Source organism: Aedes aegypti, chromosome 3 (assembly GCF_002204515.2).
Source record: "Aedes aegypti strain LVP_AGWG chromosome 3, AaegL5.0 Primary Assembly, whole genome shotgun sequence".
NCBI classification, from domain to species: Eukaryota; Metazoa; Arthropoda; class Insecta; order Diptera; family Culicidae; genus Aedes; species Aedes aegypti.
Window position 1 is genome coordinate 125,556,991 of NC_035109.1, and position 13,566 is coordinate 125,570,556.

General features: G+C 42.0%; 1 protein-coding gene across 1 annotated transcript; it reads right to left on the bottom strand.

Moving 5' to 3' along the window:
- Positions 1-6,319: 6,319 nt before the first annotated feature.
- On the bottom strand, positions 6,320-13,125 carry LOC5575777 (stromal cell-derived factor 2). The gene is made up of 4 exons (XM_001662151.2): positions 12,911-13,125; positions 12,420-12,618; positions 7,087-7,214; positions 6,320-6,869 (listed from the first exon to the last, which is right to left on the bottom strand). Exons 1-4 carry the CDS (start codon positions 12,981-12,983, stop codon positions 6,610-6,612), a joined length of 660 nt encoding a protein of 219 aa, XP_001662201.1. The 5' UTR covers positions 12,984-13,125; the 3' UTR covers positions 6,320-6,609.
- Positions 13,126-13,566: the final 441 nt, after the last annotated feature.

The window sequence follows — 13,566 nt, forward strand, 5'->3', positions numbered from 1 at the left end:
CTTGTTAATAAAAGAACGATTACTGGTTGATTTCTGATGAAAACAACTTAAAATTTCACCAAACCGTGCTAAAAACTATCACTTGATCACAGCATTTCGCTTTTTTTATTTTTCTAATTTTACGCCGGCTGTTCGCTTGCAGGGCTGTCAGATACGTTGATGGTTACGTACGACATCAAGCAATCTTATTTAGTCGAAGGGGAAAAGACTCAAATTGAAGAAGCGATTACTGGCAACAACATCTTATCAATTGTTATTTTCTCTATTACCAACAAATAGGAGAATATTTTTTTTGTACCACTACTTTTATACAGCTATTAGTGGATTCAAAGGAGTTTCACCTTAAAGATTGGAACATGATCAAACCTCCTGAAATTTTTTGAATATTCGTATGGAAAACGAGTTTGTCAACTTCTAAGTCTATTTCATCAATGCCTACTTTTTACAGTAAGCAGTAATATTGCCGTGAATCGCAAGTTAGTCCCATCTGTAAAAAGAAGGTTTTGAGAAAATGGACTGAGAAGTTTTGTAACAGACTGTTTACACGGCCCGCTACCTCGCATGAAGCTTAAGGAATACTCAGGGTCGGCTCAATTCGTTGGTGTTGAAGAAACGCTGATAAGAGGGAAAACCACAGGAATTAATGTGATGGTACGTTTATTGGAATAATTGCCCTATCGGCCCTAACCACCTAATTCACGGTGTCTTTGTGGAGTGACTTTTTTACAAAAAAATAGGTTAGTCTGAAATTTCGAAATAGAAACAATTAGACTTTGCTCTTTCATTTGCAACAAAAAAAAAATGGTCGGGGGTCCAGAACTTTTTTTTTTTCTGTGAAGTATTTATGAATATGTGTTTTTATATCGACACACATTAAGTTGAAAGTATGGAGATACGGGACAAACTGCAAGATCAAACCATTTGAACACCTTGGCATGGAAGGTATAGTTGTTCTTGGTCAAAAGAGCTTTAATAGGCATAAATGACATATGATACACGCATAATCGCTAAACTGTCTCAAACGTCGTTTTAATTATTTTCCATGAAAAACCGCAGACAGACGTTTAAGCAGGAACGAATTTATTCAAAATTCCTGTGTAAATTCTACCGTGGTGTCACCTAGGGAGCAAATTGCTGCAGTACAGTGACAGTTCGTAAAAGCACGTGGCATCTACTTCTCGCTTACCACCCAATCCACCACCCACTGAACAAAACTATCAAAACAATCACTTTAAAAATGATTCACACAATTGTGATACTTTCACGCCATTTTATTTTACGTGACTAACGATCATTCAAGGTTATTATACTAGTATGAATCTGTGAGTAAATTAAATGCCAACTTGTGGTAAAAATTACAAAAGATTTAATTAACTTTTACATGAGAAATTAGATCCAAAAGGGAACATCACCCACCTAGCGCAAAAAAAAGGTGCATAGTTTTTAGCGTTGAGCTCGCCGGCTGTGGGAGCGGTTGTGTGTCATGCTGTCAACGAAATGTAATCGGGGTGGTGGCGGGACGCATACGCCACTAACGCCATCTGTTAGCTGATTGCCACTTGGCGATTTGTGGCGGCCATGTTTTTACACAAGTGGCTGAGTCTAACTTGAACGTCTGTCTGCGGAAAAACCTTGAAAATCGTACTTAAATTGGTCATAATGATGTAAGAAGTTGTTAGGAAATATTTCTCGCAAAACTTATGATGTCGTCCTAAGGTGAAGATGCATCGAAGTCAAACCTCGAATTTTCAAGAGCACAAATCTAGAGAACCTGACAACCTTCAACGTTGAACATTTTATTGAATGCGGTCAACACCAGCGAGTGACCAGTGAGTTACCGGTTCTCTAGACTTGTGCTTTTGAAAATTCGAGGTTTGGATTCTATGTATATTCATCCTAAAAACCATTAGTAACCGAGTGTGTAGCTCATTGGTATTTAGCAGATGAACGGACCAAAATAAAAACTATCACTGCTGGGAGACAGAGGAGGATCTTCTCTTCATCGTAGCATTGTGAAATAAAGTGTAAATCCATTCGTTTGTTCAGTAATAACAAGCTACACACTTGGTCACGTATGGCTTTTCGGACGGAATCATAATGATCACCATCATTATGCGAGATTTCTCCTTTTACTCGTAGATACAAAAGTGACTTATCCGCCTTTCAAACAACACAATTTCAGTTATTCGAATTGACTAGTAGAGGGCTTCGCATGTAACATACTTACCTAGAAAGTTGAAAATTTCACAGAACACTATTTTTATAGTAAGGATGATAAGGAACATATGGGAGATTGGATTCTCAAACATTTTTCAAATTTGAACCGCCCTAATGTACATAAACACATAGATACGCAAATACAAACATATGTGCAAGTCTCCCGTAATGAAACAAAAAAATACTCTAGACCCCCCGACCGATTTTTTTTTTTGGTTTTTGTAGCAAATGAACGCGAGAGACCTAGACTTTATTGTGACGAAGTTTCAGACTTACCTATTTTTTTGTAATAAAGTTGCTCTACGAAATACACCGTGAATTCCCTAGCTCTATCCTACCAGGTACAGAGTACTCACGTGTGTGGGTGTGTGTATGTGGTCTAGTTGGGGCCCGTACGCTGCATTCCGGTTTTGCAGGTCGTCGATCAGTCCGGACTCCGGATGTCCCTCGTGCGGCCTTGGATGGTACGTGTCTTCGGATTCCGGCTGAATCTCCAATCGCTTCAGGGATATCTCGGAACTAGGGGTCGGTCTCAGGCTTCTGGCTCGGAACCCTCTCCCAAACGGGTTTGCCCACGTCGTCGTCCTTGGTTTGAACTCTTGCGTGTTCGGTACAGCAGGCTTCTTGCTTCGGCTTACACAACCGTCTTCGCGGTGTAGTGTGGCGCCTTCCCGGTACACGAGGTGTCCGGCCTAGAAGGGGTCATCCGGAATGGTGACATAATTTCGGGAATACTTCTACAATCGGTTCTACGGTTGAGATTATTGGTCATTTTTTAACTGAAATTGGGTTTTCTATAATATTTTTCGGACACAAAGAGTCGACTACAATTCCCTGGCTCTGACCAACCATTCGAAGGCGTTCCTTTGAGACAATATAGGTATAATCCACCCAGAACCTCCCAAACGGAGAAATTTGGCCAACACTGTTCAGCCTCGTTCACACTGTCAACCAGTGCTGACATTATGTATAGTGTTACCTATTGTATATAATGTCTAGATGTTTATTCAATTCAAACGTTAAGCCATCCGTCTATCATCATTTTGATAAATTCTAGTTTGAACTTGGTTTTTATTTATTTAATTGTAGAAATAGTTTGCATATTATTATATATCTTAAAGTCTCATATTTCCCTACTAGCTATGTTGTATTTGCGTGGGTTTACCTCTTAAATTTTTTTTCGTACAATTTACCCTTCATGGACCCAGATGTCCCAGTTAGCGGAGTAAATCGACTGGTCTCAGTTCACAAACTCGTTTTCAATATTCAAAAATATCCTGAAGATTCTTCCTTGTTTGAATCTCAATAAAACTTTCACAAATTGCTTTGCACTCCAATACCTTTCCGAGAAAAATATAAAGATGATCAAAATATGGTTCATTTTTGAGTAACATGGTGTGGAAATCAGAGTGGGACTGACATGCGATTACTTTTCATTATGGGACAATCTGACTGGTGTTATATTCTTAATTTTCGGGGGAACGACATTCGGAGAAAAGTAACACAATCGCATAGAGCTAATATCCAATTTTGAGATCTGAATTAAAAAAATCCTAATCAAAATTTTTTTTTATTTTTGCGGAAGCTGCTTAGCCAGCAGTCCAGCTATATTATGTATGAACTTCAAAGTTCATATAACTACTTAAAAAAAAGGCTACCGACTAACGTCGAAAAAACTGCTTACATTTATATTACTTAGAAATTTTTTTTCTTCAACTTATTTTATTTGGGATAATAAGCAGTACTCGGTAAGATATGGAAATCTTTGACAAAAAAATTTCAGAAACATGCCGCTACGTTTAAATCGTCGTCAATGTGTTCTAGCTCCGTTAATTTCTGGAAAAACTCCAAGGTATTTTAAGCTAATCTAGTAAAGCAAGCTTCACCATACTCTCAAATTCGTAGAATGGTAGAGTCCATTGAAAATTTTGTAGTAAACCGTTTGACGCAGTAGTCTATTGTGGAACAACTGACACAGCTCAACGAAGAGTTAGGTTACGCAATGATCATGAAATCAAAGCATGTTACCGGCCGAACATTTGGGAAGGCGCAAATACCCAAATAGTGAATTATAATAATGGTGATCCATTGATCTAAAAATCTTTATCTTCTAACTGCTTCAATGGGGTGTGAATTGACAACCTGTCAGGCAACATAGCATGTTTAGTAGAACTTGAATATAACTCAATCCAAAATTTATCATAGAACTATTATTGCAAATTAAAAAAATGCAAATTAAATATTATTACGAATTAAATAAATATAACATGTGAAATATTCTTGTTCGATGAATGTTATGTAAGATACATGAGCTGTAACATGCGGTCAAATAAAATATACAATAGCAATACGTATAACTTTTCCCAGCATTTATATAAGTTGTAACCTAGATCCTTGCGATATTTTCTAAATTCCAGTACATAAATAAATACATGACACTGGAGAATTGAATGTCAATATCATGGCAAATTCCTATACACTGTAAGTTACTCCAAAGAAAAACACGATAAGAGCAAAACCACAGCAGAGAGTGAGATATCAGCAGGCACTCAATCAATGGATACTATGCTCTTGGGAGCGATTGAAAGTTCTAAAAGTATAGCACTCCCAACAGTTGACATGCGTCGAAACAGTTCCAAGGAGCCTTGTTACAGCATTCAAAGCGCATTCTCCGCATCTGTCACAACAATTTCACTTTCTCTGACTCCAGCTGCCACCGGCTGCCTTGCCCAACCCGACGAACTGACGTAGTAGATAAACGTGAAGGGTAGTGTCACGCATTTCACTGTGCACAACATGATTATTGTTCGAATAGGTAAATGTTTGAGTTTCTCTCTGTTCTCCCAGCACGCTAAAATTGGGTTATGTAGCATTAATACTGTCTTGTCTCAAATTCTGAACAGAGTTATATTGCGAACACTTGATTTCGTATGGCGATTTGGTTGAAATGTTTCGCTGAAATATGCAATTTTCAACTTCTAGCTTCTAGCTTCTATCTTCTATGTACCTATGCACGGGTTCACTATTTGACGTTTTAGCGGTGCCGTGTTATTTATGTCAATGCATTATAAAGCTGTAGCATTTCCAGAATCATGAAATACTTTTATACCATTGGTTGTGGTTAGCCCTTAAACACTTTAGAAGAGAATTAACAGTATTCTAAAATTACGTTAATGAATGAATGAATTTTCTTTATTAGAGAGACTTTCAGCCTTTGGTTGGTTCGTCTCTTCTGAAATTACGTTAATCTATTCGAAATTAATGTGAAAAGAAACATTATTTTTATAACGGCATAAATCATACTATTATTTTTTTCTTATCATTATTTCCAACGTTCACTCGGAGGCAAGAAATACTTTAACAAACTAAGTTTAAAAAAAGAAGTGATAGTTATCAAAATAACGATTACTGGAAACCAATGTGATCGCAACTGTTTCTTCAAAATTTGTTGACTTATGTCATAAAACAGCGTTATTTCCATACGGGATCTATGATTTTATTTCATTCACTACCTGGCAGCACAGATTTGATAGAATTTTTTTAGTGATAACGGTCTTGGGAGAACTGTACCACTTAAACCGGAGAAAAATCTATACATTTACTTAAGAAAATCCCATACTTACCGTACAGTGGAGGTCCAATTTCATCACGCCGGATTTCCATTCGTTTTTGGCCAGATTTTTCCTATGAGATTTTGGAAGTTTAGATTTAGAACTATATATGTGTTCTTTCACACAGAACCAAAAAAAAGGTTAAAAAAGTATTACGTATTGCAGGCAGCATCATCTGGCGTGTTGCGAAATCTTATGCAAGATTTTTGTTATTTGTAAGGACACGGGCATCATATAGCTGCAGTATAACAATATAAAAGTTTCGTTCGTCATAAACAAACACTAACAGTGTTAATCAGGAGGAATTGGTGGTGTTGAGACTTACTATGCATGTCTAAACAATGACGGAAGGGGGTCATATCATCTCATCACATTGTTAGAAAGCTAACGTTTTTCAACTGCAGAGCAATATTTGCGCACAATTCAATTATTGAAACGCCTTTTATATTAAAATAGACAGCTGAAATGGTCGAAGAATATCGAAACAACACTTTTTACTATAGAAATGTCGAGTTTATTGATCCTATGCATCTTAAAAGCAGCGAAGGTACCAACTCCTTAAACGGTGTCCTTCCGAGAATTTGTCACATCATCGATTCACAGTGTGCAAATTTGCTATTTCTATATCCTGGCTTTTCGCGACCGTCCTACATTTGGTTTTAAAGTCTCACTTCTTCGACACGAATTTGCATCTTCTTCAGTCACTCAGCTCATACAATCGTCCACTTTCATCCGTCTCACTGTGCTTTGCACCGTTTGAGCCTCATCCATCAGTCACAGCTTACAGCTCGGTATGTCTGGGACCGCCATCCTTTTCCGTCTGGTGGATAAACAGTCCCTCGGCAGCGGTCCAATCGGTTCCAGAGTACGGACTCGAAACGCCCACCACTTCCATCTGGCCGTTGATAGGGCGACCGAAAGTTCGACCGGAAACGGAGAGATACATATCGGTATCCACGTGCCGCAGTTTTACCGGGCTGTTGCGCTGCCACGATTCACCCGTGCAAACCACCACCCAGTGATCGCCAGAGTCGCCAACACCTGGAAATTATATTGAACAAAGGTAAGGTAACACGTTTTTTCTGAATATATGACAAAGATTCGGAAGCCAAAAGGTCGAAAAGGAAAAATGAAAGGACAGATGTCTGGAAATCTTTCCCACCATGCAAAGGTGTTTTGTCCTTTCGATTTATTGCCAATCGACCTTTGGTCACTTAACCTCTTTTCTAGATTAGAATAGGCCACTTGGATTACATACCATGTTCGTCACCGTAGGCTGAGATTTCCTGGTTTCCAGACAGTGGACTCTGGAAATGGTGGGAGTGTAGGTTTTTGTTCGTGGCCAAATGGTGCAATCGAATAATGTCTCCACACTTTATCGGCTCTCTGAAACGTAAAAAAAAATTGTATTACAAAAAATAATCTAAATAGCTGGAAGTAAAAAAATGGGTCGTCACTTGATTATAACACATGGACACTGTTCCCGACAATGTTTAGACATAAAATTAAGTTTGAAACACATTCAAACTGTGCCTTGAAATCACAAGTTTTGGAAAGGAATGAACCATGTTTCTCATTCCTTCCAAATTCCATTGCAATTGATCAGGTCAAATCTATAACAGAAGGTCAAACAGGAAAAAATAAGGGACAAAGATCAAAATGGAAATACAGTCGACTCTCCACACCTCGATATTGAAGGGACCATCGAGATAGGGAGAGATCGAGACAAAGAACATATTTTCAATGAATACTAGATTAAAAACCGGATAAAAGGAAAAATAATAAACAAGCAGACGTCATTTCGTGCTCTTAAACTATGGACCAATGCACGAGTTCACTATTTGACGTTTGAGCAGTGCCGTGCTATTTACGTAACCATGGCAACAAGTGAATTCGGCACCGCTCAAACGTTGATTTCGTGAACACGTGCATTGGTCCATGGACCAATGCAAACATTCATTCGTTGACGTTTGAGCGGTGCCGTGTTATTTACGTGACCATAGAATCCAGTGAATTTGGCACCGCTTAAACGTCAAATTAGTGAACTCGTGCATTTGTCCATTATAAATCACGAAAATCGAAATACGAAGAGAAAATCGGGAACGAAAAATCAACAAGAACACATCGAGATAAGGAGGATATCGAGATATGGAAAAGAAAATTATATGCATAATGAAGGTACCGAATCATCGACACAGGGAGAGATATCGAGAATGTGGAGAGTCGACTGAAGTTTTATTTTTCATTTGAAATATGAAAAGTAATGATAGAAGATAGCACACCAAAGCGCCCAAAATTAAGTTGCACAAATTAATGCAGTTTTTCCGACCCTCTGGGTGGACCATAGCGAAATATAGACTTTCATATAACATTTTAACGTTATGCAAAAATTGGAAATCGAACCGTTTTAAACGGGCTGAAACGTCGGGAAAGATTTAAAAACCTTGTTTTGAATTCCCATCAAGACTGCTAAGCCATTTTTTCCCAAAGATTGAATCCTCTAATGGAATTCCTTTAAAAATTTCTCGAAGAATCCGTCTATGGATACATTTAAGGATTATTTTAAAGTTTTGTTTAGGATTCATTGACGAATTCCTCCGGTAATAACATTTACAGATTTAAAGTTCATCTACATAAATAATCAACCAAGGCTGATTCCAATAGTTAAATTCTGGAATGTTTTTTTTTGTTGTAATTACTTTTGAAGTTCCGTCTAGAAAATTTTCTTGGGACGCCTTTCGATTATTATCCAAAAATGTCTTTTCATGTTTGAATAGAAGTTCCAAAATCCAATTCCTCGTCAATTTTTTAAGGGGTTCGATGAGCGCTCCCACCATCAAGGATGTTTTATGATCTTAGTCATCAGTGTAGCTATGACTACGACTGCTCCCCGGCGCTAGCATACCTGCTTGGTGTGGCTTGCGAGAAAACCTCCCTGCAACTAGCAGCAATAGACCAACCGCGGCCCATAGCGATGGGTCGTAACCACAACCAGAATGCGGATCCCGCCTTGATCGCTGCTCCGCTGGCCGACAACGGGCAGACAAGCACGCCGAAACGCGCAAGGAACGAAGATGCCAACCCGCGGCGTACAGCAGGTTGCTGACAAACAACCAGTTTGCCTCCCTGCCTGTGGACCAAGCCCCCCAGAGCGCAAAGGTACCTCCCCTGTTCACGGTGTCGAAGGACATCTCGGCACTGCGGTCCGAACTAGCGGCACTCAACATCAGGCCGCTGTTCAAGCTGTGCCACACCGGCACCAAAATCATGTGCGCCTCCGGCGCCGATTACGATAAGGCCGGCAAGCAACTGAAATGAAAGTGGTGGAATTTTACACCCACGGTACCCCCGGTAGCAAGCCGATGAAGGTTCTCGTCCGAGGGCTGCCGGAGTACACCCCGGAGGCAAACGTCGACGAGATGAAGGCGACTGGACTGAAGCCGACGAATGTGTTCCCCATCCGGCGAGCGCAAGGAGGAAGGCATCGGGACCAGCTCTATCTGGCCTACCTGGAGAAGGGGTCCACCACCATGGTGGGCCTGACGAGGGTGAGAGCGCTCTTCAATATCGTCGTTGAATGGGAGCGCTACCGCCCGAAAAAGAGAGACGTGACGCAGTGCGGCAACTTCCTCGCGCTCGGTCACGGGACGAGAAACAGCCACATGAAACCCCGCTGTGGCAAATGTGCCGATGCGCACGCCACGACGGCATGCCAGCCGATGGAGGGCACTGAACCGAAGTGTGCCAACTGTGGTTCTAACCTAGAGGGCAGCAGCCGTAATTGCCCAAAACGAGCGGAATTGCCAGCAAGCATACGCCAAGAAGCAGGATCTGAGGATCACTTTCCAACGCTCTGCTACCAGGTGCCCAATCTGCCACCGCTTCCACCAACCCACCGGCAGGCATCCCGCCAGCCGGCCTACTCCGTTCAGCATCGCCTCGCAGCCGCCGCCGCTGCTCCACCGGTGCAGAATGCGCCCCCTCTTGGATGGGGGAATCCTGGACCCAGTGTTCCCGGTAATCCTCCCTCCGACGACGGCTCCCTGTACACACCGGAGCAAATGTTGGAGTACATCAGGGACTTATTCCAACGGCTATGCGCCTGCCGTTCCATGTCGGAACAGATCAACGCCACCAAGTTGGTGGAATTTGTTTTCCTTGCAAAATATGGCCCGTGAGGACATCACCAGGATCGCAAATTGGAACGCTTGCTCCCTAAGGAGCAAAACTCGAGAGCTGTCCGCCTTCCTGGACCAGGAAGACATCGATACATCGGCGGACCTAAAGCAAGACCTCACCAACGGACGGACCTGGTGTAGTGGTTAGAACACTCGCCTCTCACGCCGAGGACCTGGGATCGAATCCCATCCCCGACATAGTCACTTATGACGTAAAACAGTTATAGTGACGACTTCCTTCGGAAGGGAAGTAAAGCCGTTGGTCCCGAGATGAACTAGCCCAGGGCTAAAAATCTCGTTAATAAAGTCAAACCAACCAACCTCACCAAGCATGGGCAGTTTATCCTGGCTGGCGACCTGAACGCAAGCCACGAGACCTGGGGAAACCCCCGGCGAAACAGGAATGGCCTCATCCTACAACAGGATCTGGAGGAAGGCCACTAAACCATCTGAGCCCGGATTCACCCACCCGCCTGAGCCGTTTCGGGGCCATCGATGTCTACCTGACCAACATGGACGGCAACATGTTCCAGCCGGTCGTTCATCAGGACCTCAGCTCGGTCCACTACCCGGTAGTGGCAGAAGTTGGTTCCTTGGTCAACCGGCATCGGGTCACCCGGCGCAACTATCACCGTGTCGACTGCGGTCGATTCCAGTGGTGTTGCGACACCAACATCCGGTACGAGGCTCCTCTGGTGTCCGCTGAAGACATCGACCGGCAGCTGCAGAGCGTCGAAGAGGCCATCTCCGTGACCCACCACGGCAGCACGTGCCAATAAAAAGCGAGGTTAATCGCATATCCAAAATAATCAAGGCCAGAATGGTGGACCTCAGGAACGAAAACTTTTCCTAAAAGATCCGCTCTCTTCCCCCCTCTCCCCGCTCAAACCCAAACCAGTTCCACCGTTGATCCCATTAGACAACACCGACTCTAAGGATCGCCTGATAACCCCTGCGGAGAAGACTGAGATAGGTCAGCATTTCGTCAGCTCACACAATCTAGGGCTAGACATTCCTAGCCTACACGATGCTGCTGTCTCCGAACATGCAGCTAACCTACACCGTTCTCCCAACGACAAACACATCTAAAAACATGAAGGCCCCAGGTTTCGACAACATTCTGAACTCGGAGCTCAAGCAATTGAGTCTCCAGATCTATCAACATCTGGCACTGATTTTCAATCAGTGCCGCCGACTTAGCTACTTCCCCTCGTCGTGAAAGTCAGCAAAAGTCATCCCCATCAGAAAACCTGGGAAAGAATCCTTCCCCCAAAAGCTATCGACCCATCAGCCTTCTCTCAGGGTTATCGAAGCTTTTTAAAATAGCGATCAACAGACAGCTGCTTTCGGCAGCCGATCAAAACAACTTTCGACGCGGTCGTTCAACCGTACACCAACTGACTCGAGTAACCAACATTCTCAGACGGAACAAGTCCCTCGTAAAATCCTCCGCCATGGCGTTGCTCGATGTTGAAAAAGCATTCGACAACGTCTGGCATGACGGCCTGGTGTACAAGCTGCACCGATACAATCTTCCCAGCTATTTGGTGAAAATCATCAAACATTATCTGTTTGACAGGACGTTCAGGGTTTCCCTCAGTGGAGTCAACTCCGACCCAGTCAACATCCCCGCAGATGTTCCACAGGGAAGTATTTTAGGTCCCCTACTATACAACCTGTTCACCTCGGACATTCCTCAGCTCCCTGAAGGCGGCTTTCTATCACTGTTCGCTGACGACACCGCAGTTGTCTACAGCGGCAGATACACGAGAGCGTTAACATCTCGACTCAAAAGAGGCCTGAATGTTTTGTCAGATTATTTGAACAGTTAGAAGATCTGTATCACCGCGGCGAAGACCGAGGGTGATTTTACAATCCTCAGCATTCCATTCGATTTTGACAACGCACCGTTCGATTTTAGCAACATTCATTTAAACACCAAACGATCTTCCAAAATTCACTAAAGTTTGGCAAATATCTTTAACAATTTCTACAATTGATCAAAAATAAGGTTGTAGGATGACTTTGTAATTCAATTCACTATTAATTGTGTTACAAAAATTCGCCATGAAAAGACCATTCGATTTTGGAAACATATTTTTTTTTGGAGGTTTTGCCAAAATCGAACGGACACTCTAGTATAAGAAAACGAAACACCATTCATGCATTCTTCAACAAAAAGTGTATAGAAAATCTGCATCTTATCTTCCAGTGGTGGTGTCGTTAATTCATTTATCTCCCCAGAAACAGGAAGCTACATACCAGGTTACCAATGGCTTATGGAGCAATAATCTAAGTTATACGAGATTTTAACTTTGTACGAAGAGGGTCATACCGATCAATGTTACCCCGCTTATCAATGATACCTCGTTTTACGGTACAATCAAATTATAAGCCACATTCTTACACTCACCCTCGTTCGCAGTTCTTTCCAGTTGCAGCCTTGATAGCCCAGTGGCTGTTGACATCCTCTTGCACCTCAGTGGCAGTGACCGATTGCTGTCCGGAACCCGTTCCATACTTAACATCGTGCGAATGCAGCCTCACCCGGTAGTCCGTGTTGAAAAGTTTGAGAACCGTGCCGCATGTGACAAATTTGTTATTTCTGGCCGCTGAAATCGGAAGCAAAAATTATAGAACATTTGATATTTGTTATTAACCATATCTGAAAACCCAAATCTTTCACCCAACGAATGACGTGGTCTTTACGAATCTATCAACATAGTCCATCGCATTCACAACCGAATAGTTGCTGATGAGCCGGTATTCGACCTAAAGAACACCCATCGTCTAAGCAAGCATTCAACCAATCACAGCTCACCAACACACACTTCGATCGAGAAAACATCTTCACTCGATTCACATATTTCTCGAAACAGGCGAATCATTTCGTTCGATAATTACCATGAGCTGAATCGATATTGAACACTAAACTAACTGCTACGACTAGGGACACCAATTCTAGAATGTGCGTCATTTTACTGCTAAATTTTACTAAATCGTCCAGGGCAGAACAGAACCTATCCACTAGGTGTAGGAGCTCACAGTGTACCGATAACTTTTCGTCTGATTGCCATGTAATCACTGACCGGGGGAGGTGGTAATGCTAATCGAAACTAGTGACATTCGCGTTTTGGGTAGTCAGTGCACGAGATGACATTGACGTTTACTGTAGAACTGTCACAGTAGGCCAGTGACAGCAGAAATATGTTGCATACAAGCTTGTGTGCAAATCCAATAAGATTGAGAAATAGGGGTGCGAATTTTCAATATATTCAATACATTTGATTTATTTACCGTTTGACTCATATCCCGAACACTTAAGGCCAACAGTTAAATCAAATGCATATGATAGACATAAATAAGCTGATATTTGTGAAAATTTTAGTTTCTTCGCAAAGTCTAACTGTTAGCTATTGGGAACACCGTTAAAATTGTTAATTTAAACTTTTTTAGTATTGTTTTTACGTAAAAGTATGGAACAACATTTTGATTTAAATGCCGAACACTGTGTTCTTTCTGTTTCATATTCCGAACACCTTGATTCAAAATCCGAACAG

Excerpts from the sequence above, each read along its gene's own strand:
- LOC5575777 (XM_001662151.2), bottom strand. The coding sequence starts at position 12,983 with ATGACGCACATTCTAGAATTGGTGTCCCTAGTCGTAGCAGTTAGTTTA. Across the intron at positions 12,619-12,910 it reads CAATATCGATTCAGCTCATG|CGGCCAGAAATAACAAATTT; the intron begins GTAATTATCGAA and ends TTCCGATTTCAG. Across the intron at positions 6,870-7,086 it reads AGCCTACGGTGACGAACATG|GTGTTGGCGACTCTGGCGAT; the intron begins GTATGTAATCCA and ends TATAATTTCCAG.